The 26,937-nt window shown below is 55.0% G+C and overlaps 1 protein-coding gene across 17 annotated transcripts in view; it reads right to left on the minus strand.

The window, feature by feature from the left end:
• Nucleotides 1-26,937, minus strand: part of TSC2 (TSC complex subunit 2) — a 38,905-nt gene that overhangs the window by 11,375 nt on the left and 593 nt on the right. For 9 of the 17 annotated variants that reach the window (XM_070485223.1, XM_070485215.1, XM_070485213.1 and 6 more), the window contains exons 2-26: nt 26,579-26,750; nt 25,463-25,549; nt 23,524-23,634; nt 22,457-22,601; nt 21,320-21,437; nt 20,316-20,364; nt 19,787-19,912; nt 19,356-19,429; nt 18,056-18,182; nt 17,080-17,223; nt 15,979-16,116; nt 15,274-15,377; nt 14,719-14,800; nt 13,355-13,510; nt 12,761-12,877; nt 8,898-9,020; nt 7,896-8,002; nt 7,513-7,663; nt 6,038-6,160; nt 5,351-5,485; nt 3,779-3,968; nt 2,805-2,898; nt 2,518-2,620; nt 2,093-2,187; nt 720-848 (exon numbers count right to left, since the gene is read on the minus strand). In XM_070485223.1, the coding sequence (XP_070341324.1) occupies nt 720-848; nt 2,093-2,187; nt 2,518-2,620; nt 2,805-2,898; nt 3,779-3,968; nt 5,351-5,485; nt 6,038-6,160; nt 7,513-7,663; nt 7,896-8,002; nt 8,898-9,020; nt 12,761-12,877; nt 13,355-13,510; nt 14,719-14,800; nt 15,274-15,377; nt 15,979-16,116; nt 17,080-17,223; nt 18,056-18,182; nt 19,356-19,429; nt 19,787-19,912; nt 20,316-20,364; nt 21,320-21,437; nt 22,457-22,601; nt 23,524-23,634; nt 25,463-25,549; nt 26,579-26,750 (3,000 nt within the window). Of the gene's footprint in view, nt 1-719; nt 849-2,092; nt 2,188-2,517; nt 2,621-2,804; nt 2,899-3,778; nt 3,969-5,350; nt 5,486-6,037; nt 6,161-7,512; nt 7,664-7,895; nt 8,003-8,897; nt 9,021-12,760; nt 12,878-13,354; nt 13,511-14,718; nt 14,801-15,273; nt 15,378-15,978; nt 16,117-17,079; nt 17,224-18,055; nt 18,183-19,355; nt 19,430-19,786; nt 19,913-20,315; nt 20,365-21,319; nt 21,438-22,456; nt 22,602-23,523; nt 23,635-25,462; nt 25,550-26,578; nt 26,751-26,937 lie in introns of those variants that run through there. The other 8 variants (XM_070485228.1, XM_070485227.1, XM_070485220.1 and 5 more) reach the window with 2 other exon arrangements.

The following is a 26,937-nucleotide window of genomic DNA, read 5'->3' on the forward strand; positions in this document are numbered from 1 at the left end:
GGCTTCCAGAGCGGGGAGACAGGTACCCCCCCGTTCGGTGCAGCCTGACCTGGTCAGCATGAAGCAGTGCCCCCGAGAGCCCACACCTGCACCTGGACACAGCAGGGAGAAGTGACCGAGGCCGTACGCCTCAGCGTCCAGGCTTCCCCGGCCTGGCTCCTCACAGCCTGCCCCCGTCCCATTGCCTTACACAAAGCCCCCATTCCCTTTCAGCTCCAACAGAAAGCAGACCTTTTCTAGAAGATAGCTCAAGAAGAAAGTCCACTCGAGAAGATACGTAAAGCCAAACCCTAGAGAGTGTTCCCACCTGACCTGCGTGGGCACTGAGTTAATGTGCCAAGGCCCTGGCCTCCAGGGACAGGTCTGTGGGTGGTTACCACTGAATGCCAGACTTCCTCACAGCAGTCACCCTGGTTTGGGCACCCAGGCTGGCCTCTGAGGACACCATGCAGCCAGCCCGGGCTCGTACGAGGCTTGGGGACAGAATGCAACCTTTCCACCTCTCACCACCAGGCTCCCCTGGACCGAGGGCTGGGCTCAGCCGGACAGGCCCCCGTGGCCCGAGGGCTGCCACTCAGCTCCGGCCAGGGAGGGCACGGGCAGGTGACGAGGTCATGCAAGCAGCCCCATGCACCGCCACCCGGGTGCTCCCGCCTGGCAGCGCCAGTTCATGGGACAAGCTCCAGGGTCTGAGCACCCCCCCCAACAAAGCCCACTACCTGCGGACCACATGTTCAGACACACTGATGCTGCGGCACCGGAAGGCATCGGCTGCAGAGCTCTCCTTGAATTCTTTCACAGGTGGAGAGTTATTCAAGCCTTGTTTGGGGGGTCTGGCTATCCTCAAACTACCAGGTGAGGAAGGAAGGCCCAAGCCCCAGAGAGCCCGCTCCCGGGAGGGGAGAACAAGCCATTGGAGGGATGAGGAGGAAAGGTCACAGGCCACAGGGTCAGGATGGAGAGCCCGCGGGTGAGATGAACAAAAACCATGCCAGAGGCCAGTTAGCAGGGGAAGAAACAGAAAACAAAAACGCATGAAAATACAGCTTGTAAACATGACCAAGAAAAAGTAAGGTTTGACACGTGATACCAAAACAAAGACCATTAGTGCAAATTAAATGTGTGTGGATCGCGCCGCACGGCAGATTCCAGGCTGTGCTGACCAGGCATCCCACCCGCCCCGCAGAAGGCCACCACCAGCTCAGGGACCAGGAGGTGCTGAGACCCTGAAGGTCACTGCTCAAAGAGGCCAATTCTCAGCTCGAGGCCCCTGGCCCCTAGCCACCAGGGGCTGGAGAGAACAGCTTCTGACTTTAGGTCACACCGACCTGGTCATTCTGGAAAATGCCGTATTCCCACCTAGGGAAGAGCCAAAAAAGCTTGGGTGGGAAGGGAGGGGACAGGAGAGGGGGCAGCCGTTCAAATGAAATGCAAACAAGAACACAGCCTCGCACTGCGCTTTTTCAGATGTGGCAAAAGCAGCTGTGATGGTAAAGGAGCGTGTCCCCTGATCAGGATGGGCTGGGGTGAGCTCTGGAGGAAGGGGCAACCCTGGACCGAGGCCGGGCTAACCAGAGGCCAAGGGCCACGTGGGGAGGGCATCTGCAGGCCCTGGGGCTCCTCCTAATCCAGGCCAGGTGTTCAGATTCCGAGGAGTCACAGATGCCCTGACACCAACCCTGGGCTCATTCAGAGGAGTCAGACCCAGATCCAGACGCCCCACAGCTAGCACTCTGATGCCCAACTCAGTGCATCTGCACTCGCCGCCAGGCAGGCCAGGACCAGCCATGACCTAGCACGCAGGCTACGTGACACTAAATGCCACAACAGCCAGCTCAGTGAGGAGCAGCACTGGGCTCTCCAGCCGAGTGTGGGGCATCAGCAGCTTTCACAGGCTGTCTCACAACTCCAAGGCACCTTAGTGCCCAGCGACCAGCACAGGGACACACCCTTAGCCACAGCCATTTCCACTCAGTAGCCTGGGGGCAGCCGGTCAGCCCCAGGCCCTGTATGCACCATGCTGGTCACAGGTCAGAGCTCGCAGGCCTGCCCCCAAGTCCGACATGAGGCATGCCCACAGCAGGTCCCGCACCTCTTCGGCCTCTCGTTGAGACTGGTGCTCCGTGCTCTGAAGCTGTCCTTCTCAGGGGTGTCATCAAAAGACAGGAGGACATTGGAGCGCAGGCCCTGGTGGAGTAGAGCATAACTGAGCTGTATGCCAAGGGGAACTAGCCCTCGAGGCACCCGCATGCTTCCTCGCTCTGCATCTGTCAGCCCCACCCTGGCACACAGAGCCTGGGACGCGCTGCAGGCCCAGGACGAAGGCAGCAGCTCTTGCCATACACGCCACAGCAAGTCGTGTCTCAGTGGGCCAGGCTCAGGAGAGGCCCTGGGCTCTGCGAGCACAGCACCAACGACACGCCACCTCCCTCCCCGGCCCCTCATCCTGCTCCCCACCGACAGCCAATGGCAAAGCAGGTCCCAGCCCTCACACGGATGCGGCCCCCACCGGCTTACCTTAGTGATGTAAGGAACAAAATCTTTCCGGAAGGGCAGGCGGCACCTAATGAACCACATGGCTATGACATGATGGGCCAGGCACACAATGTACTGGTTGAACCTGTGATGAGAAGGGAAGCTGGAGCTCCACCCTGGCACATGAGGGAAACGTGCCAAGAGCTGGATGTGCAGATCAAAGTTCTAGAACAGGCCACAGGTTGATTCTAGGGCACAGAGGCCTCAGGCAGGCCTGGGCCATGACCCGGGGGGCAGGACCTCCCGAGGGAGACACAGGCAGCACTTACTTAGAGGGGTTGGTATACGGCAGGGAGATGGCGAACACGCTCGCGTACTGCTCTGCGGCGAAGTTCCTGTAGAGGTGAGGCAGCCTGGCCAGAGCTGCGACACAAGGAGACAGCCGGTAAGGGAGCCCAGGCTAGCCTGACAGACGGGCCCGTGGCCGCGGCAGGGGCTGGTGTCACTAGGGTCCTATTCTGCGTTTCTGAAAGCCAGTGCAGCCACCCTGACCCAAGAGGGCTGTAAAGGAGTGAAGGTCGCAGCCCACCCAAACGCGACCTTCCCCTGACCCTTGGCCTCAGTTCTCTCTCTCGAGGGCTGGCAAACTATGGTCCCCAAGCTAAATCTGGCCAGTGGTTTGCATCTGTATGACCTATGAGCTATGAATGGTTTCTACATTTTCAAAAAAACATATGCAGCAGTATGTGGCCCTTTACAGAAGGGCTGGCCCTGCTCTCCACCTGCTGTCCCCACACCTGAGGGTCTACTGAGGGCCAGACACACACTAGGGTACTGGGAATGAAGCAGCAAGTAAGGCATCCTGCGCCCCTGGAAGTCACAATCTAAGGAGTGAGTGAGCAAAACCCGCCAAGTTGTGGTGTGTGCGTTGAGGGAATAAACAGGGAGCTCTGAGAGCCAGGCTGAGTGCAGGGACTGACATCAGGTTACGGGAGGCTTCTGTGCCATTTAAACTGACAGTGAGAAGAAAGAAGCCAGCCACTCGAAGGCCAGGAAGGGAAGCATTCATGGTACATGGGCAGGAGGTACAAAGGCCCTGAGGCAGCAGAGGGTAGCACGTCCAGGTGCCCCAGGGAGGACAGTGTGCCTACATGTGGCCAAAGAGAGGTACCAAGATGAGGTCAGAGAAGCCAACATGAGTTATTTTGGGCAAGGCACAGCCTCAAATTCAAGGGTCCACCCCCCCCCCCCACACACACACATGTGCATATAAATACACACACGTTGAGCCACAGATACTCACTCGACAGGAACTCGAGGAGTGGAATGGCCATGCTGGCTGTGGCCGAGATGTGCGTGAGTTTCACGACCAAGACAGGCAACGCTTTGATGATGATATCTGGCATCTCCACGCTGCAGATGGCCAGGGCCACCACACACTGGCTGGCGCAGCGGTAGATGAGGCCTTGCTCCAGGCAGTATACCATCTCCCGCTGTGGGACAGCCCGAGGCCTCAGGCTCGGCCCCCCATGCCCCTGCCACCGCCCACAGCCAGCCTTCTGGCGAGCCAGGGCCTCATCTCCCCTCAACCCAGTACAGGATGTTATACAGAGGAGGAGGCCAAGGCTTAGGAAGGTTAAGTGCCTCGTCCCAGGTCCGAGTGCCTAAGCAGCAGTGTCACTGGCAGCTGACCCCCTTGAGCCACCTGGATGGCAGGGCTGCTGCAGTCAGGCGCTTCCTGACACCTCCCCACCGGCCAGCACTGGCAGGACCCTGGTTCCCCAGCCCACCCCTGTGCTTCTGGGACCCCTAACTGCTTGGCCTTATTACAAGGGGAGACTCTGCCTGACACAGCAATGCCACCAGGCCCACAGCAACCCTGGGCAGCGTCCTCTGTGAAGACAGTGTGGCTATGCCCAGCAGGAGGCAGGTGCCACTCAGGTCCTGGCCTCAGGGCAAACTGCCTGGTCACACAAGGCCGCATTGGATGATTCCGATTTCCTGCAGTCGGCCTCACCCCTTAGAAACACTTCGGGCCTCCAAGATTCTCGGGGAAACTTTAGCCCAGCAGGGCCAGCTGCCCCTTTGGGTCACGGCCAAGCCACCCAGGAGGAGCTGGAGCTCAGCCTTTCCCAGGAGTCGGGGTGGGAAGCAGGGCAGGAGGTCAGGGGATAGGACGTGGAGTGTGAGCTCCTGACAGTGCTGTGATCCGAAGCGCAGAGCCAGGGCTGAGATAGGCCCGAGCCTGAGTCTAGGCCCCTCTGCTTGTTGGCCGTGACCTTGAACAGGCTATCTGACCTAAGACTTCAGTACCCTCATCAAAGAAGGCAGAATGACAGAGAGGCGCCCAGAATGTAAAGGAGATAGTAAAAGTGACGCCCAGCAGAGGCCTTGCAGCCAGCAGTGTGGAACAAAGGAGACAGTGCTGCTTTCTGCATCTGATGACAGATGTGGAAGGAGATGGAAGTTGGGGGGACCTCAGCCCAGCTGCCCTGCTTCTCAAAACAGGCCCAATCCGCTGAGCGGCTTGGCCACCTGTCCTAAAGCTGTAGCAAGGACAATCTAGGCAATGCTTCTCAGAAAGAAAAAATGCTGTGTGTGTGGAAGTGGGGGACACTCAAGCGCTGCATTAAGCCCACACCCCCTGTGACTCAGGAGTGCCAGTGCATTCAGATGTCTGCGCTTGCAGGTGGGGCCCGCCAGCAGGCGTCCAGCAGCCACATGGAGGAGCAAAGCCGGCTCCCATTGCCCTGGCCTAGCAGCCACCCAGGGTGTGAGGAAAATGTCGGGCCCATGTGGCTGAAGCAGACATCCTGGGGACCAGGCTTCAAACTCCAGGTACCACAAAGCTCAACTGTCCTCTCCCGTCTGGTACCTGTCTGGTTTTATCCAGGTAGTTGTGGTAAGAGATTAGCGCCGTCAGCACGGGAACCACAGCCAAATGCAGGTCGGTTCTAGAGAACCCTTCTGGGGTGCCTCGGAGCCGCTCGAGGGTCTTGGGACCTGAAAGCTAATGACCAAGGCCCAGATATGAGGCCCTGCCCAGTGGCTAGGTCAACTGCTGGGTGGCCAGAGTGTGCTGGGATGGTCCTGTGTCTTGGGCCCAGCGGAAGGAGGGGTCAAGAGCCCGTGGGGCCTTCCTACTTCCTTTTCTAGTCAAGAGTCTGCCCTTTCAGAGAAGTGGGGTGGGTGCCCACCCTGATACGCTAGGGAGAGACAGGAGAAGTGACGCACACATCACAGGAGCCCCAGTGAAGAAGAGAAGGGAGAGGAGACAACACGCTCAGTACCATAAGTTTGAGCCCTTCACTGGGGCATCTGGTTTTCTGCCCCATAAGCTGGGGATGGAAGGACAGGGGTCCCAGAGGCATGCTCTGCCCTCCTGACAGGGTGGCATCTGAAGGAAATGGCCTCTTGTGTTTTACCAGTTTGCCTCCCAGGGCCTTGCAATCCTTGGGACAAGGAGGAACTATGCTGCAGCCTCACCCCTAACACCAGACCCCCCAGACCCCCATGAACACTACAGGAAGGGGCGGCACAGGCCCAAAGCAGAAGGTGTTACCATAGAGCAGAGGGCGGAGGACAGCTGGTCAACACTGCATGGAGAGTTGAAAATGAGGACCTTATAGCGCAGTGACTCAGGGAGCTTGCTGAGCACAAGCTTCAGCACCTTCCAGTCGGTCTCCTGCAGAAAGAGGAGTCGGTCAGGGGGAAGCCAGGGCTGTCTGGAGCCTGGAGAGGGAAGTTGGAGTTTCAGAGTCTGAAGCTCTGTTTCAAGCTGGACGGCTAGGGGGCCTCCGGACGCACGAGCCTTGGCCCTCTGTCCATGCAACCTGCAGAAGATGCTGCTCAGAGAAAGTCACTACTGGACGACAGCAGCTGCCCTCCAAAAGCCCAGCTGAGTGGGAGGCCCAGCGTGGAACCAACACCACCTTGCTCCTCTTAGCTGGACCTGGAACTTCCTCATACCTGGCTCCATCCTCCCCATTCACCCAAACGTGACCCGGGGACTGCCCGCCTAGGGCACTGTACTCAAGGGACGCCGACAGATGCCTGCCCAGAACACAATAAAGATGCAGCAGGAAAAAGCTATCATACTAGCTCAAACGGAAAAATAGCAAGTGTTCCTCAACAATCCGCAAACCCAGATACCTGCCTTAAGACCAAAGTGGACCTAGGGTCACAGCAATGAGGACGACATAGTTCGGGCCCCCACCAAACTTCCCTGGTAAGTCCTCCCAACCCCCATCAGGAGCGACCACTGCCCGTAAGCTACACCAATGGTCACGAGTCCCGAAAGCCTTTCCCCAGATGCCACCTGTGACACGGAGGCCTTGAGATACTCAAGGAAATCTCCAACAATCCCCTTTAGTGCCAACGCTTGGCGCCCCCAGGGAACCTGGTCCTGCCTCTCCATCCAGCCCTGATTCTGTGCCCATGGCCCTTGGGAGCGCCCCTGGCCCCTTCCAGGCTGCTCAGCCCTGCCTTGTGGCACACTGCAGACCAGTTCTCTCGCTGGTCCCCGTCAAGGACCAGGCCTAAACTCTCCTGCCTCGACATCTCGGCCCCAGCTATGTCTCCTGCCAGCAGGACGGCACCTACCCTACTTGCTGCCTGCTTACTCCCGCCACTGGATACTCCCCCATCAAAGACTAACCTAACATGCTCCTCCAGGCGCCCCCAATTAGATGCGACTACCCCCTTTTCAGTCCCACACAGCCCGTCTATGTCTCCTTCTGAGGCAGGCCCTGTTCTGTGATTCCAGTTATTTGTCTGTACATCTTAACCTTGTACCAAAACCACCTCCCGGAGGCAGGAATGTCTCCTCGGCTCCACGCCCAGCTCCACGTGATGCGGTGCACACAGCAGGTGCTCAACACATGGTGACAGAACTGCCAGGAACCTGGGGGCAGACAACCTGAAACAAGCAGCAAATCTCCCCAGGTCACTGATACAGGGGAAGGAACTGTGCCCTCTGGGCAGCACCCATCGCTGCTCAGTCTGACCTAATGCAGCTCGAGGGCCCAGCTGTCTCACCTGCTTCAAGCACTGCAGCAGGACACGGAAGAGGAGAGAGTAGGGCAGAGAGCCGGGCCGTGTGGCGGGGCCTGGAGACGCTGGGCCAGGCGGCCCGGTGGGAGGTGACAAGGGACCACTGGCCTTCTTCTCAGAGCCTCTCTCCGGCTCCCTGTGGAAGCCAGTCAAGTGGGAGAAGCACTGAGCCTGAAGCCCCCACCCCACAGGGTCAGAACAGACCCGGGGTTACCACCAGGATCCCTCTGGGACTGTCCCTCAGACACACTACCCCCTGAGGTGGAGAGCAGCTGGTTCGACCCACCCGCCCCATAAACCTAACCCCCCAGAACCGGGGGAAACAGGGCTGACAGCGGTGGTAGGGAAGGATGCCGTCCCACACGTACATGTAGTCACAGAGGCAATAGGGGCTGAACCTCACAACCCCGTCCTTGTTGGGCAGACCGAGGCGGTGCAACGAGTCGGCCCGCAGCAGCAGCAGGAAATCGAAGGCCTGCAGAGAGAAGGCACAATCCACAGAGCAGGAACATGCCTGGCCTCCCACTCACACCCACGCGTCTCTCAGAAAAGGCTGCTGCCACCAACGGCAAACATGCCCCAGCTTCACTACACCGACAACAGCACTGGGTGGAGAGCTGTGAGCATTCACGGCCTGCTCCAGCAGAGGCCATGACATCCCACAGCAGCTGAACAATGCAGTGGCCTCTCCTACCAGGGGCAGCTGGGCCTGCTTCCAGGATGGAGGGGACAGATACCTTGCACACTAGCTGGGCAGCAACACATGGCTCCCAGTGCCAGAAAGCAGAGCTCAATGAATGATAGGTCACTTAACTGGGCTCCCCAAATGACAGAGGGCTGCCCCATTGGGCAGATGCTCTGGAAGGGATCAGGGCTTCCGCCCCAGTGACCTCTGCTCAGCCCGGTGACAGCATCCATAGTGGACTCAAAGCAGTTTGTTCTGCCCAGCCCCACCCAGCCCACCCTACCCAGCGCTGCCTACAATCCTCTGCTGCAGGTTGCTGACAGACTCAGCAGCGCCAGGAATAAGGGGGCTACGAACCACCCTTTAACTCGGTATAATATCCTTTCTCTGCCCCCATCCCAAGCCACCGTGTGACTCAAACTGCCATGCTGGTGAGGCACACGGACTGCAGGCAAAAAGAAGGGCGGCAGATCCTGGGGAGGCTACAGCCAGAGCTGGTACAAAGAAGGAAAACAGTGTGTTAAAGACCTCTCTTGAGCCATCTGTCACCTCTCCAGTCTGTAGTCACAGCATCCGCCAAGACTAAAGCAGCTGCTAGGACCCTTAGGGAATCCACCCATGGCCAGCCCTGAGGTGCAGCCAGGCTCCGCCACAGCCACTGACCACCGGCCTGGCCCCATCATACCTGTAGCCGGATGCTGCTGGCAATGGGCAGGGTGTAGCTGTGCTTGTAGTGGAGCTGGATGTGGCTGACAAGCGTCTCGTACACACGCATTGCGTGGCTGGCAGGCAAGGTGTACAGCTTGGTCTGCAGAGAGAGTATGCTGGTCACTGTGAGGGCAGGAGGCCGCAATGCGCCTGCTGGAGGCTGGCACCTCGGTGCCCAGAGGAGAGGAAGTAGGACAGCATCTACCATTCTTTAAAACACACAAACCCTTCAAGCCACCAATTCCATTCTAGGGCTTCCTCCCATGGGTATGCCCCCATGCATGCACCTTTGGTAATGGCAAAAAATCAGAATCCACCACATGTTCATGACATCAATAAAGAATCAATTAAGATGGGGAAAATCCGGGGCTGGCCTCCTGGCCGAGTGGTTGAGTTCACGTGCTCTGCTTCAGCAGCCCAGGGTTTCGTCGGTTCGGATCATGGGCGGGGACATGGCACCACTCATCAAGCCATGCTGAGGTGGCATCCCACATGCCACAACTAGAAGGACCCACAACTAAAAATACACAACTATGTACCGGGGGGGTTTAGGGAGAAAAAGGAAAAATAAAATCTTAAAAAAGAAAAAAAAAGATGGGGAAAATCTGTCCAAGGGCTCACAGTGCAGCAATGTATGAAACGTGTGCTCAAAGAGTGCGCCACAAGGCCAAGCAGAGTGAACCAGGGGCAGAGCAAAGCACGAGACGCTCTCTGAAGGATTTTTAAAGGGAGACATTCCCCCAGTTGCTGGGGATCATCCCCACTGCGAGCCCCTCCCCGCCTACCTTGGCAAGGCCAAGGGCACCTCCCCGAAAGGGGAGCCCAGGTGTGAGAGCCCTCTGTGCCACCAGCAATCTCGGGGTATGGGAGGGGGCTGCTGGGCAGGACAGGACCAGCGAGGGGCAGGAGGGATCCCTTTGTGGAACCCTGAGCCTTGGAGGAGCAGTGGGTGCTTAAAAAAACATATCACTGGGGGCCAGCCCGGTGGTACAGCGAGTAAGTTCACATGTTCCGCTTTGGCGGCCCAGGGTTCACTGGTTCGGATCCCAGGTGAGGACATGGCATCGCTTGGCATGCCATGCTGTGGTAGGCGTCCCACATATAAAGTAGAGGAAGATGGGCATGGATGTTAGCTCAGGGCCAGTCTTCCTCAGCAAAAAGAGGAGGATTGGCAGCAGTTAGCTCAGGGCTAATCTTCCTCAAAAAAAATAAAACAACACACAAACGTATCACTGTTATTCTTTTTAAAGAAAGATGATTAATAAAGCTATCTCTCCTTGTTTCAGAAAACATAACATAAAAGCATATCCCTTCCTTGCACAAAAGAAGAGGGAGAGGAGAGAGAGCTCAACACAATGCTTGACAGCACACAGGCCATTTGGGGAAGGATCCCTGAGGGCTCTGCTGCCCATTTTGGCAGGAAGGAGGGAGGGAATCTAACTTTTTGCTATCTTTATGCTGCCTATGTGTTTTAATGGGATGCATATGTTACTTTTTAACTATAGAAAAAGAGAAATTAAAACAACCTGGCCAAGGACTTTGCCTCAATTAGGAAACAGCTCTGTTCTGTGGCCCCTGGCCCTTGGGTCTCCGGGGCTGGATTTCCAAGTGAGGACAAGGGACCACCTTCTTCCTTCTCTGTAGTAGGGTTCTGGATTCGTCCAGGCCACAGGGCCCCCGAGCAGCCCAGCAAGCTGCCTTACAAGTCAGAGCAGTAAAGAGCACAGGGCTCCTGTGGACGGGACACTAAGGAGGTGCTGTCCAGCTTTTATCAAACACACTTTTAACTTCTACACCAGAAAATAAAAATCCATCCCATACAAAAGTTACAGTAAACTGTTCTATCATCTGACATCTTATAAACCAGAAGTTTTTAAGTCAACTGATTCAAACATTACATTTGACACAATACTCACACTGGCAAATTAAAGTGAGTGACACCATGGTGCTCTGGAAATTGGTGATGGAGGCACAGTGGCCAGCAGAAGGGCCTGATGGCACCCTGCTAGGCAGAGGCTGCCCAGGATTGTAAAGGGATGAGGCTACAGCAGTGCACCCTCAGGAGCTGGGCCGTGCCTGGGAGTACGTGAGGAGAGCCACCACCCAGGAGAGCAAGCACAAGGCTGCCAAATGACGGGATGGAGAACATGCAAGTCCTCTGATGAACGGCATCTAACAGCATCCAGAATACAAAAAGAACTCTTATAATTCAATAAAAAGACAAACGACCCAATTTAAAAATGGGTAAAGGATCTGAACAGGCATTTCTCTCCAAAGAAGACATACAGATGGCCAACAGGCACACGAGAGGATGTTCAACATCATTGGTCTCTAGAGAAATGCACATCAGAGCCACCACGAGACACCATTCCACACTCACTAGGACGGCTGTAATCAAAAAACCAGAAAGTAACGAGTGTTGGTGAGGATGTGGAGAAACTGGAACCCTCATCCACCACCGCTGGGAATATAAAATGGAGCAGACCCTGTGGAAAATAGTCTGGTAGTTCCTCAAATAAGTAAGCACAGAATTACCATATGACCCAGCATTTTGACTCCTAGGTATATACCTAAGAGAAATGAAAACATACGTCCACATGGAAACTTGTACAAGAACATTGACTGCAGTATGATTCACAAAAGCCAAAAGGTAGAAACCTAAACGTCCACTAACTGATGAATAGATAAGTAAAATACAGTCATGCGTCACTTAACAATGGGGATATGTTCCCAGAAATGCATTGTTAGGTGATTTCATCATTGTGTGAACATCACAGAGTACACCTACACAAACCCAGATGGCATAGCCTACTATGGACCTGGGCTAAATGGCACCGATCTTATGGGACCCACCATCATATACGTGGTCCGTCATTGATTGAAACATTGTTATGCAGCACATGACTGCATCGTCTATCTGTACAATGGAATATTACTCAGCCATAAAAAGGAACAAAGTACTGACACACACTACAATGTACACAAACTTTGAAGACACTGTGCTCAGTGAAAGATGCCAGACACAAAAGGTCACACACTGTATGATTCCATTTCTATGAAAAGTCCAGAATATGCAAATCCACAAAGACAAAAATCAGATTACAGGGCCGACCCTGTGGCACAGCGGTTAAGTCTGTGTGCTGTGCTGCAGCGGCCCGGTGTTCGCCGGTTCAGATCCTGGGTGCGGACCTACACACCATTTACCAAGCCATGCTGTGGCAGGCGTCCCACATATAAAGTAGAGGAAGATGAGTACAGATGTTAGCTCAGAGCTAATTTTCCTCAAATAAATAAGTAAATAAAATTTTTTTAAAAAGCAGATTAGTGGTTGCCAGGGACTGAAGGTAATGACAGGAGAATGGGGAGTGACTGCTAGTAGGTATGGGCTTTCTTTCGGGGTGATGAAGATGTTCTAAAATTGTGGTGATGACTGTCTAACTCTGTGAACATACCAAAAACCACAGAATCATACACTTTAAATGGACAAGTTGTATGGGACGTAAAGCGCATCTCAATAAGACTGTTAAAAAAAGGCCAAGAAACTATAGAGCCAGAATGCATGCAGCCCTTCCCTCCTCAGGTGTTATGCTAACAACTATGGGCATGGTCCCAGCACTGACTCGGAATCGTCTCCATGCAGATTAGCTCTTGCCAGCCTTGTCCACCCCTCCCTGAGGGCTCTCACCCGGTCCCTCCTGTGACAAGGAGTCAGGATCATACCAGGCTGCCATCTGCAACCCCCAGGGAGTACCTGAATCTCCCAGGAGATGTGTCGCTAAAGAGCAGCACTCCAACACAACGCAGCTGGTCACCCACCCTCCCAGAAGAGCACAGGCCCACCTGAAGGATGACCAGGAGCCCCAGGACCGCGGTCTTCACATCTTCCAAGGAGGCTGAGTATGCCTCCAGGTCTCTTTCCTCCAGCTCGGGGGGCGGGGAGAGGGAGCGGGCAATCACCTTTAGAGAGAAGATCTCTATTTAAATCCCCCGCTCCAGGCTCCCTGCAGCAGCAACCATCAGATCCGGTACTTTCTCCTTCATTTCTCAAAAGGAAAGATGCACTTTACACACCTGAGGGACCATTCAGAAATTGCGATGTATTTCAAAATTAAAAGAAAAAGATGTTGGCTGTGCAAGAGGACAACAGACCCAAGCCCCACCCCCAGCCCAGTTCCTGTGGAGCAACATCACAGCCATTTCCCAGGACCCTGGGGCAGCAGGACACTGCTGAGCAGAAAACAAGCCCAGCTGAGCTCCTGACACCATCCATCACTGCTGGGAGGGAAGCCCTGCTTCTGAGAGACCAAGCCAGTCACTAGGGAGAGAACAGGGACACAGGGTCCAGAGGACGTTGCTGCCTGCAGAGCTTTGCCACAAACAGGGGTCCCTCTGGTAGGCCAAGTACCCGAAGCCCTGGCCTGGAGCGGCTCTCACTTTCTCGATGATGTCCAACAGGCTGTTGAAGTGGTGGGTATGGCAGCCTTCGGCCAGGTCCACCAGCAGCTGGGTGGCCAGCTTTCGGACCTGGTGGTCTTTATCCTCAGGGATGTGGGAGAGCTGTGAGATGACCACTGAGTTGATCAGCTCCTCCTGCACCAAGCACAAGTGGAGTGAGGTGAGCCATCTGCAACAGAGGCCGAAAAGCAGCTAACGCGTCATTCAAGACTCAGAAAAACCAGCAGCATGGATACGTCAGTGCCTGAGGGGCCCAGGGCCTCTTCCAGGGAGCTCAGCACAGCCCTTCAGTTCAGGACGGTGGTGACAGCTGCACGACAGCCTGGCACAGGCCCAGGTCCAATGGCTCAGACATGATGCAACCAGCGAACGTCCCCACTTGCTCTTTGTCATCCAATGTCACAATTAAGAAAGATCCTATGTGGAGGACCCTCTGTGTGCACGCACTGGGGGTAGGAAGACCTTGCCCTGACATCACGGCATCCACTGTAATGCAGAGGTGCAAGGAGAGCTTTAGCAGAGGCAGATACAAAGTGCCACAGGAATAGAGAGCAGAAGAAGACTGACTCTGACCTGAGAGGCCCGAGAACCCAGAGAGGCTTCCAGGAAGAGGTGGCCCTTAGCTGGACTTGGAAAGAGGGTGGAATTCCAAGGGACAGAGATACAGGGAACGGGAAGCCTGAGAGAGTAAGAGGGGGCAGGCAGGTCCTAGGAACACTGGGAATCCCAGCGAGGCCACCATGAGGAGGCACGCTGGGAAGTAAGGGAAGACGTGCAGAGCCTGAGGCGCCTCTCTTGGAGGAAGGGCACGGCAGGCAGGCACACCCTAATGCATCTGGAGGAAGGACAGGCTCCAGACACAAACACAGTGAAGGAGGGGCTCTGGGGAAGAGATCGGCAATAGGGCGACAGGCAGGGCCTGGCACCACACAGCAGCTGATTGGGCCGGGGCTAGGGGTGAATGTGACTATAAAAACAAAGAAGTCCCCAAGCAAGACGGTTTGGAATTCTTCTGTGTTCTGGTGACAGCAGCCTCAGCTCCCTGAGAGTGGAAACTGTCCCTCCTGGCTGCTGGGCCACATCTCCAGGCCCTGCTCAGGCCTAATGGGCGCACCGTGGGATAAACAGATGAATGAGGAAGGAAGGCGTAAACAGACAAATCCTGCTGAGAAAGCCTGCCACAAGCAGCGCGTGCGGACCCCAAGTCCCAGGCAGGCCCCAGGAGGCTCGCAGCGTCCAGCGAGGGCCACGCTGTGCTTCTTGGGAGAGCACTGCACTGCACCCTTCATGGACCACCCTCACACCCGCCGAGCCCAGGGCTCCCGTCAGCCCAGGACACACACCTCGTAGAACTGCCTGTTGATGAGCAACACGAAGGACAGGACATCCAGCACCTTGATGCGCACAGCGCTGCGAGATTCGTTCCTGTGGGCAGAGGCACATCTGCTAGGCCCAGCAGGAGCACCAGCTACCAGCCTCCCACTCCGCCAGGCCCCGGCTGGCCCGGCAGCCCAAGCTCCAAGGGCTCCCCAGAGGACCGAGCCCCCAGGCCCACCACAGGACACCAAAGCCCCCAACCTTGGTGGCAGGCAAGACTGACTCTGGATTCTCCCTGTGTGGGGCCCAGCTCATCAACATCCAGACCAAGAACTGAGCAAAGGGGCAGAGAGCTGGGCCCTGAGAGATGGCGTTTTTCTAGACAACCACTCCACAGCAAGAAGTAAGCGCAGAGGCCTCAGAGGACTCTGTCCTACTGGAAAACAAACCTTTTCCTGCCCAGTAAGAACCATTACTTTCAAGAATCAGAAAGCCCTGACTCTGGGTGTCCTAGACTGGGCCCAGAGCACAGACGCAGGGTCAGAGCCTGGGGGCCAGGCAGGCCTCCAGAGGCTCCCCACCTGAAGAATCTCTCCATCAGTAACTGTAGGTTGTGAATCCAGCCGTCCTTTGCAGGATGGATTGACTGAGCCCTGTAGGTTATTAAGTTTAAGAGGGAGGACTCCTGTCAAAAGAAGAAAGACCTGGCGTTAGTTAATGAGCCACTCTGCCCTCATAAAGGTTTTCTTATCAACATGGCCGCATGCTGCTGGCCCAGGAGAAGAATTTGCTCAGGGAGACCAGCCACTTTGGGGCCCAGGTGGGAAGCCCGCAGGATAAAGGCTCTGCTGGCAGTGGTGAAAATTCATTTTAAAATCCACGTAAAAGCCTTGGCATCAAGCTGAGAGTTTCTGGCACAAGGACTGCCTGCTGCCTGGGGAGCAGACATGCCGAACAACAAGTCTCTGTGGAGCCGGCCGGCACCCTCCTCCGCACAGGTGGGAGGAAAGCGATGGTTAGGCTAGCGCTGTGCTCTCTGACAGACTTGCACGCGTTCGGCTTGATGACGCCCTGGCAGACTCCCCCGCTGGAGCACAAACCCGGGAAAGCAGAAGCCTGCTCAGCCCTTTATTGCAAATTCACAGAAAACTTGGTTTCAGACCTAACAGCCAGGGCTCCCAGAGTCGAGCCATGCTGCATCTCCCCCAGCAGCCTGACCTAACCAGCCTTCTGCCCAAGCACCAAGGTCCCCCAAGGTTGGGGGAAGAGGGGAGAGGTGGTCTTACAGGCCTCTGGTCTGCACATCTCTCAACAAGCTCAAAGTATCTCTCCTGGGAGCCGTGGAACTCATTCTGATCACACAGTTCTTCCACCGTGGTCAGCAGGTCATGGACGATGGTCCTGAGTTTCGGGCTGTCCAGGCTCTGCAACACGGAAGTGCAGTTACGCAGGAGTCACTTTAGCATCCCTCAAGGAGTCGGCATCAAAGTCCTCATCTCAGATGAGCTACATTCAGACAGTCCCTCACCTCAGGCCCTCTTGCTGCACAGGGGGCATGCCCCCACCACACTGGTACATGTGGGGCAGCCAGGTTGTTCCTGCTCATTTGGGGAATGGTAGCCGCAAGGAGTCCTGGCTGTACCCCCACAGCAGGCCTCAAAGGGAACAACTACAAGTGCTTTCATGACTCCTCCAGGCTCAAGCATCTTCTGGAGGCCCAGGGGTACGGCCTCCTAGTCCGCCACTCCAGAACAAAGCACTGCCCGGCCAGCTGGTCAGTGACAGAGGTCTGGCAGCATCCAGGCCCTGAGGGTCTATTCCCGGCTGAGTCCCACTTCTTCCTCTTGCTGGCCTGGCCACCTAGGCATCACCTACCCCAGTCCCCTAGGAGACCCAACCCTGAGCCCATGCTAGACGAGGCCTCATCTCCTCTGTGGCCCCAGCATCAGCATGTCCTCCTTACTGCTGTGGTCAACGCTGTCCTCCAGTTACACCAAACTGGTGGCCAGCATTCTAGACACTTTGGGAACTGTCTTCAGCTTCTATTTACAGGCCATGGATGGGACCTGGAGTGTTATTCTGTCAATCCTGATCAACACCAGCCACACACCCTTGCTCACCCGCTACGTATTCCTGTTTGGGGGCCAAAATGATGGAACAGCTTTGGAAAAACTGGCCATCTTCAGGAGATGGTGAGGTTGACACCACTGAGAACCATCAGAGAACACAGCCCCAGAAGATTCGGAGGGAGGGTCCCAGATGCACAGGGAGCCATCTTCCAGGTAAGACAAACCTGCCGCCCCCATAGGTCTAAGGCCCCCAAGGAAGGGCTGCCTAGTTCATGCTCTTGGTCCTCCCTGTGCCCACAGCCTTCTCGCCCACCTCACCTGGAGCTGCTGAAGCAGGCGTTCAATAATGTTCAGCAGGATGTCCCACGTCACAGCCTGAAGCTCCCTCCTGTACTTCTTGATGAGTCTTGTTATGGAGAGGACAATCTCATAGGACACCACCTCATTCGGACAGGTCATGGCCTGGAACACGAGGCCCAGGGAGCAGGCTGTAGCCAGCTGCTTCTCACTCACGCTTGGGAAGCCCCCTGCCCTTGGAACCGGCATAAGATGCCTGAGAGGGCCACTCTGCGCACGCACGTCTCATGGGCCACAGAAGTATCTTAGAGCCAAGAAGTGTGCTTTCTACACTGGCTCCAGAGGGCCTGACTTAGCCGGACAGTTAACTTCGAATTCTGAGGCCCTAACTTCTGGCCTAGCAGAACCTGAGAGTTACGCTGATGCAAGCCATGCGCAAAGACCACACCCTGCGCAGCCCCGTGAGGTGGGGCACGGCAGAAAGACGAGCCACTCAGGAGACTCTGTGTAACCCTGGATGCAACACAGCTTGTCTGAGCTGCTCTCCTCATGGTAGGATAAGGATGGCATGATGTTCCAGCTGATGGCTGCCGTGACGACTCAGTGAGAATATACACAGCAAGTGCTCTGAACACCACTGGGCACCACGGAAACAGAAGCTGTCTCACTGGCCTCATTCTAGAGGAGAGTGAGAATACCACTTGACAAAATGAAGCCATCAACAGCAGGAGTGTCACTACCCCTGGGGGAATCTCAACAGTTCTAATGCTAATTTTCAGGAGACGCAATTCGCAAGATATAATGTTGGCTTGAGGATAAAACCATCAAACGTCCCAAATCTCATCCCCAATTACAAAGCAAGTGATTGGAAGTGCCACCTCAGCTGCTACAGCAGACGCCCTGTCTAAGGGGCCTGTTTTGGCTGGGCAGCAGGAGGCCTGACCGAGGGGACCTCTCCTGCTCTCCCCAGCTCACTGTGGCACAGAAACCAAGCTACCTCATAGAACGATGGCAGCACGGACGTCGGGGAGTTCTTGAGAGTATAGAGCCGGTGGGCTCCCCATAGAGCCATGCCAACAAAGAACACAGCTCCTCTCAGCAGCGGGGCGTCCTCCATGTAGGCTCTGAAAGTGTTCCACAGAAAGACAGAATGTGAGCAGAGCCTGGACCCAGCATCTGCCCGCTGGGGGAACCAAGGGTGGGCCTAGGGGTGGGCCCAGGCTCCTGGCAGCCTCCCCGGGGTCCCTGCACTTATGGGGCAGAAGCAAAGCTAGGGAAGGAGCACTGATAAGAGAACACAGAGGCCAGCAGCAAACACTTGATTCATTCATGCATTTGCTCAACAGTCGTCACTGCTGACCATGGAGCTATGCTAGATGCCAGGGCTCAGAGATGAAAGAGAGAAGGCCTCAGCCTCACGAAGCTTACAGTCTACGGGACACAGACATAAACCAAAGGGACACGTAAGTAAACGCCAAGTTTCTATCTCAAATTACAGCTAAGAAGAAAAGCCACAGGCTATGAAAGCAACACGTGCTCAGGACAGTCAAGGAACCAATGACCATGCTAAGACGTCAAGAAATACTCAGAGAAACTCGACCAAGGTGGAAGGGCCTTCTGGCACAAGGAAAGAGATGCAAAAGCCGTGGGCAGGTGGGAGAACGGCAAGATGGAAGGACAAGAGGCCCCTGGAGTGAGCACAGCCGGACCACCCAGGCCTTGCCATAGTGGGGAGTTTGGTTTTTATCCTGAGAGCACTGGGAGACACTGTGGCTTCAAGCGAAGGGTGACACGGTGAGATCTGTTTTGGACAAAGGGCTGCTGAGTGGAGGAATGGATTTCAGGAGGCCAAGAGTGGGTGTAGGAGATGAGCGAGGAGGTGAGAGCTGAGGAGGTGGGGGTGGAGGCCCCAGGAGTGGACAGATTTGAGCCACGTCTCAGGGACAGAAACAACAGGACTTGTGATGGTGTGCTGTGGGAGGTGAGGGCAAGGGCCTTGTAACAGGGTTATATGGTGAGGCAGCCATGCTGGAGGAAATCCCAGTGTGGGAGGAAGGTGACAAGCTCCGTTTGTACCGTTCTGATTTTACTGATAGAAGCAGGATAGGAGGAGCGATCAGGAGCACAAGATGCTTTACTGCCGGCTTCTGGAGCAGCCCCCGAAAGGAACAGGAAACCTCTCGGTTAGCCAAGGCTAAGCAAGAGCCCACAAAGCGAGCCTCCTCGGGAAGGCCCTGCGGCCACTGATCAAGCCACTTCACCATCACCCGTCCGCCCCAGGCCCTGCCCACACTCGCCTGTTCTCCATGAGGCGGCACATGTTGTAGATGGCACTGTGGCCCAGGTGGGTGCCCAGGAGGTTCCGCATCAGCTGGGAAACAAAATGCACCATCATTAAGGATTGGTAGATACAAGCACCAGGGCCCCAGACTGTATGCCCGTGTTGGCCTTGCACAGCCACTGCTCCAAAGCCTTCCATGTCCAGCCAGCTCTCCACTCTCTCCTCCCAAACACAGAGGCAGCAGAGTTCTCAAAAGGCTGCCAAAACCCTGACCTCAGCTCAACCGCCTGGGAAAACGCCACTGGATTCCCCTCAACAGACCATTGTCTGCCACCCCAAGAATCAGATGGCCATTCATTGAAGACAAGATGGCCCTTGTCCTGTCCATGTGCTGCCCTATAACTTCATCCAGGGAGGAACTCTCCAGGGCAACAGTTCAGACCCCACCTTCCAGCAAGGCTCACAGAGCTCCTTGACATTGATGGTGCGGCAGAGGGTGACGATGAAGAGGGGGAGGCTCTCGGCCGGCAGGCAGTTGTAGCAGACCACGGCATCCAGCACCTGCAGAGAGACCTGTGGGGTGGGGAGAGGGGTCACCCTGGCCCTACCCTGACTCCAGCCCACAGGGAGGTGACTCCCAAGCTTCTTTCCCACCCTCCTTCGGTCAGTGACTATCACCCCTCCCCACCGCCAAAGCAGGCCTCCTGGAAACCACAGAGCACGTCCAAGCAGCACTTCTACATCCCAGTCACTGTGGGCTGTCCCACGCCAAAGTAGGACCCCACAGTGGAGGTCATCCTACCGGCCTTATTTACACGAGAGAGTCCTGAGACTCAGCAGCTCACCCAGGGCTACACAGCCAGAGAGGGGCAGCAGAGGACTTGACCCCAGAGCCTGAGGTCTCAACTACAATGCCACCCAGCCTGCCTGGAAGGAGGACGAAAGGAATTATCCCTGGAGAGGGACAGCTACTGACCTCTATGTCCACAGAGGACACGGTCTGGACGCACAGCAGGCAGATCATGCTGTCGGAGGAAGCACAACGTCACCTGGAAGACACTTCCCAGAGGCTGAGTGGCTCCATCCTACTTTCTAGTGACTCTACAAAGTCAGTTAAACACATGGCTCATCCTCCTTTAGGGCACCCGCACCCACAAACAGGCAGAGCCTGCTCTGTGCCACCACTGCTCAGCACTGGACGCATACACCAACAAGACCAGGCCCTGCCCTCACAGAGTTCACAAGGTGTTTGAAAAGAAACAAAAATAATAATAAATAAAACATCAGGTTGGGGCCGGCCTGGTGGCGCAGTGGTTAAGCTGACACGTTCCACTTCTCGGCGGCCTGGGGTTCACCAGTTCCAATCCCGGGTGCAGACATGGCACCGCTTGGCAAAAAGCCATGCTGTGGTAGGCATCCCACGTATAGACTAGAGGAAGATGGGCATGGATGTTAGCTCAGGGCCAGTCTTCTTCAGCAAAAAGAGGAGGATTGGCAGTAGTTAGCTCAGGGCTAATCTTCCTCAAAAAAATAAAAAATCAGGTAATATTACATATCTGTTAAAAGTAAAATACAGGGGCCGGCCCCATGGCCGAGTGGTTAGGTTCGCGCACTCTGTTTCAGCAGCCCAGGGTTTCGCCAGTTCGAATCCTGGGCGCGGACATGGCACCGCTCATCAAGCCATGCTGAGGCAGCATCCCACATGCCACAACTAGAAGGACCCACAACTAAAAATACACAACTATGTACCGGGGGACTTTGGGAGAAAAAGGAAAAATAAAATCTTTAAAAATAAATAAATAAATAAAATGCAGGTCAAGCCTCAAAATGTCAACTTAAGTGGAAGGTGGCTATGGCCACTTCCAACTTCTCCATTTACTGATGATTTCAACAGCTTTATTCACCCTGCAGAGCTAAAGTGAAGGCCCAAGACACTGAGAATATATGATCAGAGTAACATTACTGGAATTCTTTTCTTACTGGACCATCGATGCGATGTATTCATCGAGGTAACAGCTGTTGAATTTGACCAAGTTCACAAGCACCAGCAGGAATTCTGAGGACAGGCCGATGTCCATCCACTGCAGGACAAACTCAGCTAGGGGAGAAGAGGACGAGAGCCTGTGCTTCCTACTCATCTCCTTCCCAAGGAACGAGCCCAGGCCCCATTCACTGCTGGAACATATCATCCGTCCCCAAGCAACAGCAGGCTAGCCGTGCACGGGGCCCATGGGGGCTCAGCTGGAGCCTGAGCAGGTCAGCACGTCATCGACTCTGGAATTCACCAACCCCCATGATACAATAAGGGCGTCTGGGCTGAAAGGCAGTAGCGGTGTTTGTGCCTCTGAAGCCCACAGCCCTGACCCCTGCCCCATGCTTGGGTGCAAGCATCATCGGGGTGTGCCTAGGAGGCAGAGTGCTGGCCCCCAATCCCCACAGAGACTCTCTCAAAGGAGAGACAAGCAATGCTTGGCTGCTGGCCAAATAAACATAGACAAGAAACCTGACCACAGGCCCATCATCACCCGTCCTAGAGGCAGATCGACAGCTGAGGCCCATTTCCGGGCAAGAGAACTGCAAGACCTGAGTCAGATTTACTTCTTCCTCCTTCCTCTGCTCCCCAGAGCAGTGATAAGACATCTCAAGACTCACAGAAACCTCACACCATCAGGACAACAGGGAGGAAGGCCAGCAAAGGAGAGCCAACAGGTGAGGCCTGGGGCATAGAGAGGGTGAGGAGGAAGATGCAGCAAGGTGGCCCTGGCCTCAGAAACCTCAGGGCACTCTGGATAAGATGCGGCAGCACGCTCTCCCTATGACAGATCTCAGACCACCTCCTACACACCTAAAATGCACACCAAGGCCCCACTCCCCAGGGGTTCTGAGCCAGCAGGTCTGAGGTGAAGCCCAGAACTCTGCATTTTTAACATCTCCCCAGGAGATGGACGTTGCTGATCCAGGTTGAGCACAGGTAAGCAGAGCTGTGTGGCGCAGCGCCCTCTGTAGGCCATCCCAGTGAACTGCAGCACTCCCTCAGGGCCCAAGCAGCCTTCCAACATCCCAGATTAAATCTGATCACCCAGGACAGAGAAACCTCACACCCAATGTGGCACCCACCCAGTTCTTCTTCCAAGTAGGTGATGTGTTTCCCATTGTCCGTGAGGGCCTTGAAAACTTCCAGTCTTTCGTGGAGGTCTTCATTAGAGGGGTAATCCTTGATGACTTTAAAGAAGAGGGCCCTGAGAATGCCCAAGCGGTCCCCCTGAGGACAAAACCACAGGGTCAACAGTCCTTCCAGGATCCCCTGGCCACCTAGGTTTCTGAAGCAGCTGTAAGAAGTCCAATAAGTGCAGTGGGCTCCAAGACTCCCGACCCTGGGCCCTTTCTCCTTCCCACAGGAACAGGCCATGAGGGATGAATTGAGAACACCAGAGCAGCTCAGGGTAGGGAACCAGATGCACTGCTCATCAACTGACCGCTGTGTGTGGAGCACCTCCCCCGTGTCCAGCTCTGGGCACAGTGGTGGGCCCACAGCAGAGGACAATGCAGTCCCAGCCCTCCAGGGGTTCACATCCCAGGATAGACACATTTGCACCCACATAATGATGACGACAGTCTAACCCCGCTGAGAGTGGAGGGGTCCTCTCCAAGCAGCTGGGGTGTGAAGGAGTAGAGGAAATGGGCAAAGTGGGGACGGGACCTTCCAGGCAAGAATGGCAAGAGATGGCCTGGGTGTGCCAGGAAGAGCAGAGACTCCAGTGTGGCTGGAGTACAGTGAGCAAGTGGCAATGGCCCAGGGCAAGGGGGACAGGGTCAGCAGCATCAAGATAACAACAGTCACTCATGCCAAATGCCACTCTCATCATTTTGCACGAATTGCCTCATTTACTCCCTAAAATATCCCAGAGGAGCAAGGAACAATGAGCATCCCCATTTTACAGGACAGGAGGCTCAGGGGACTCCCGTGACTTGCCCAGGGTCACATGGATAAGAGAGGTAATGACGGGATGCCCACTCTGGCAGTCTAGCTGCAGAGCCCCTGGCAACCAGCAGACCGTGTGCCCGGTGCCCTCACTAAAGGCAAGAGTCCAAGCATGGCACAGTGGGAGCAGTCAGTGGAGGGCCTGACATCATCCCACACACCCGTCCCAGCTCCACCTGGGCACAGACCTGACACCCCTTACCTGCCCCTGCACGATGGCCTTCAGCAGAGCCAGCACTGCGTGCCGGGCTTCAGGTGGCCGCTCAGGCTGCAGCAGGTCTGCGACGGCCTTCCAGAGTGCTTCCACTGCGTGCTGCCAGCAGCAAAGATGAGACAGCAATCAGGGTGTGCTGGCCCCCTTAACTCAAGGGACAGTTCCATGAGCAAAGGACAGAGTAGAACAACAGGGTCTTCTGACTTAGGACTCATTCCTCTAAAGCCCACATCTCGTGTACCTGTCACAGTGACCATGGGTTTCACAAGGGGAATAGCTCCAAGCTCCTTCAAACCCCACAGGTCCCTTCAACCCTCACCAGGCCACAGGCTATGGAGAGGGAGGAGAGCAGGCAGGCCAGTGGAGCCGTCCTGGCTGTCCCCAGAGATCGGCAGGGAGTCCCCCTTAGAGCTTGCTCAGACTCTCGAGGGGAAAGTCACTGGAAGAGTCTTAGAACCAGAAGTGCCACAGCAGGCCCTACGCTGCAGCCTGACCCAGAAATCCTGCTCCCTGGCTTCCTTCTGTGTAAATGCACCAGCCCAGCTGCACGCCACTCAGGACCACAGCCCTGCCCCGCCTCTGCTGCCTGGCTTGACCTGCCAAGAACTCTGTGTGGGTTTCTGGAATCCACCTCCTCTAAGTCCCAGCCAGCCCATGGGGGAGCTGGGTCCTGTTCCCCACAGCTACCCAGAATCAGTCTCTCATGTCACTTTCCCTTCTCCAGGTTAACCGTGCCAGGTTCCCTTCAATCAGGATTTTAGGGTCACTCACCCTTTCCTGGGCTCACTCCTCTTAGGAGAGAGACCATAACATCTTTCAGATGTTGTCTGATCAACATTGTGACCAACCCAGGATACACTCGAACTTCTACCTCCTTTGTCTGTTCCCAATACTCCTACTGATGCACCTTGAGCTGCAACAACACACAGACACTAAGCCTAGTGACTATCCCAACCTTTTAGGCCTCTCTCTCTATTCATATGATAGCAGCTCAGCCACAGCTCCCCTTTCCGTACATACACAGGCAACTTTACGAACACTTATCACATTTTCACATTTATTCTCAGTAGTATGCAGCTTCCATGTTTCAGATAACCCGCTGAGGATGTAGTGGTCACTCTCCCCGCTAGCAGATCTGATCTGCTGGGTGTGAGGTTCACGTCTCCTCCCAAGTCACTCACACAAACACAGAACAAGGCTGGAGCAGAGCCCTTGAGATGTTCTAACGACAATTTCCCACTCTGTCCACAGGACATCTGAAAAGAGCCTGGAAACACTTGGCTGAAATAAATATGCCTATGTTGGGAGGCTGCTCGATATCACCAACCAGACACCTCTCCCAAAAAGACACTGAGACTGGTGTGCCTGGAATTGTTCTCCGTGAAACCACACTCTTCCTCAAGTTCCTCTGTTCTCCCCGCCCCTGAATCTGTAACATGAGAGGACAAGTAAGTATGTGCTTCTGTAAGCCACTACACACCCTTTCTTGGATCTGCTAGAAAAGCCTTAATGTCTTTGCTTCCCATCTAAGCACATGATTGGCCCCCTCAGGGTTGGGCTCAGGGCATTTCCAGAAGCTTCCCCATCACTAACATGAAAGTTCAATTTCCCTGGGCTGTCCCGGTGGCCTAGCGGTTAAGTTCAGTGTGCTCCACTTTGGCAGCCTGGGGGTCTGGGTGCAGACCTGCACCACTTATCTGTCAGTGGCCATGCTGTGGTGGCAGCCCACGTACAAAAAAGAGGAAGATTGGCAGCAGGTGTTAACTCAGGGTAACCTTCCTCAGCAAAAAAAAGTTAAATTTCCCTAAAGTGTGGGTATCAGTTCATTAGCAAAGTTAGCCGTCGACTCTGCTCCCAGAAAGAGCCAAATCAGGCTTCTAAGAGGCTCACACTCATCTCTTCGGTAGCCCAACTGGGACAGACCCACCTCTTCAAATTTCTTCGTTTTTGCGACTTCACAGATCTGTCCTATCACCCGGATACGATTGTTGAGGCCACATTCAACACTCAGTTCCTGGAGAGGGATGAAAGAAGGACAAGGAGCCAGTGTTCAGGCAACAGATCTCCTTAATTGCCCATCACAGACCACTTAGGAACTGTACCACCATTCCCACACCGGAGACTTGTGGCAGATCCTTCTGGAATCAAGAAGCACCAGAGTTTACTACTCCATCTCAGTGGAGTGACGACAGACAACTTCTTTTTTCAAGACTGCATTTTATTTTATTGAGATAAAACTCACCACTTTAACAATTTTAAACTGTACAATTCAGTTTTTAGTATATTCGCAGTGCTTGCGACCACCTCCACTAATTCCAGAATATTTTCATCACCTAAAAAGGAAACTTCATACCCACTAGCAATCACTCTCCATCCCTACCTCCCCCCAGGCCCTGGCAAATGCTAATCTACTTTCTTTCTACGGACTTGCCTATTCTGGACATTTGTATTAATGGGATTATATACTATCTGGGCCTTTGTGACCGGCTTCTTTCACTCAGGATAATCTTTTCAAGGTTCATCCATATTGTAGCATTTATCAGTACTTCATCATCGCTTTTTTTGCCAAATCGTATTTCACTGCAGGGATGTATCGCATTTTACTTACACATTCACCAGCTGATGAATGTTTTGGTTGTTTCCGAACGGGAAACTTTACAAGTGCAAAAATTCAACATTTATTTACAGGCAAACCATGGTGCCAGGCATGTGGTAGGGGGATTCAAACACACACAAGAAAATAAAGACCCACTTCTCCCAGGAACTCACAAATTACGAGTTGACACCTGGCCATAGCCTAATTATCTGAGGAACCCTCCAGTAAAATAGATTTTCCTGCCCTGACCTGTGAATGCTACTTCAAGCGTGCTGGACCAAGTCACCAAGATCCTAACTTCCTGGATCTCCAGAGGAAGCACATGGATGCCTCCAGAGTCCTGGGGACAGCAGCCCGAGCCGAGGTCACCAGCAGCCCATCTCCCATAGACCTGGTGACACACCAAACCCCACTTGGCTAGCAGAAAGACACAGGCAGCTCACTCACTCTCAGGATTTCCGCCGTGATGATGAACTCTGTCTGTCTGCCCTCTGCAGTCCTGGGATTTGGCCTCGGAGTTCCCAGTCCCAGCAGAGTCTTGAACTTCTCCTTCAAGCCTGAATCTTTGCTTGCTGGCTTGGCCATGGTGGGCAGGGGCGCCCGGAGGACTCCTCTGTGCCTAAGAAACAGGCCGAGCCCTCAGGAACAGCTCCACCCACCCGCCCCGTGCAGACCTGCAGCCGCCGAGACTCTAAGTCTCCGCCGGGAACGCCCCTTCCTCCCAAGGCTCCTGGGGAGGTCTCAACCGCAGCCAGGCGGGCCCGGCCAGAAATAAGCCTGGGAAACGCAGGCCGGCCGCCCGCGCC

Source organism: Equus asinus, chromosome 14 (genome assembly GCF_041296235.1).
Source record: "Equus asinus isolate D_3611 breed Donkey chromosome 14, EquAss-T2T_v2, whole genome shotgun sequence".
Lineage (NCBI taxonomy): Eukaryota > Metazoa > Chordata > Mammalia > Perissodactyla > Equidae > Equus > Equus asinus.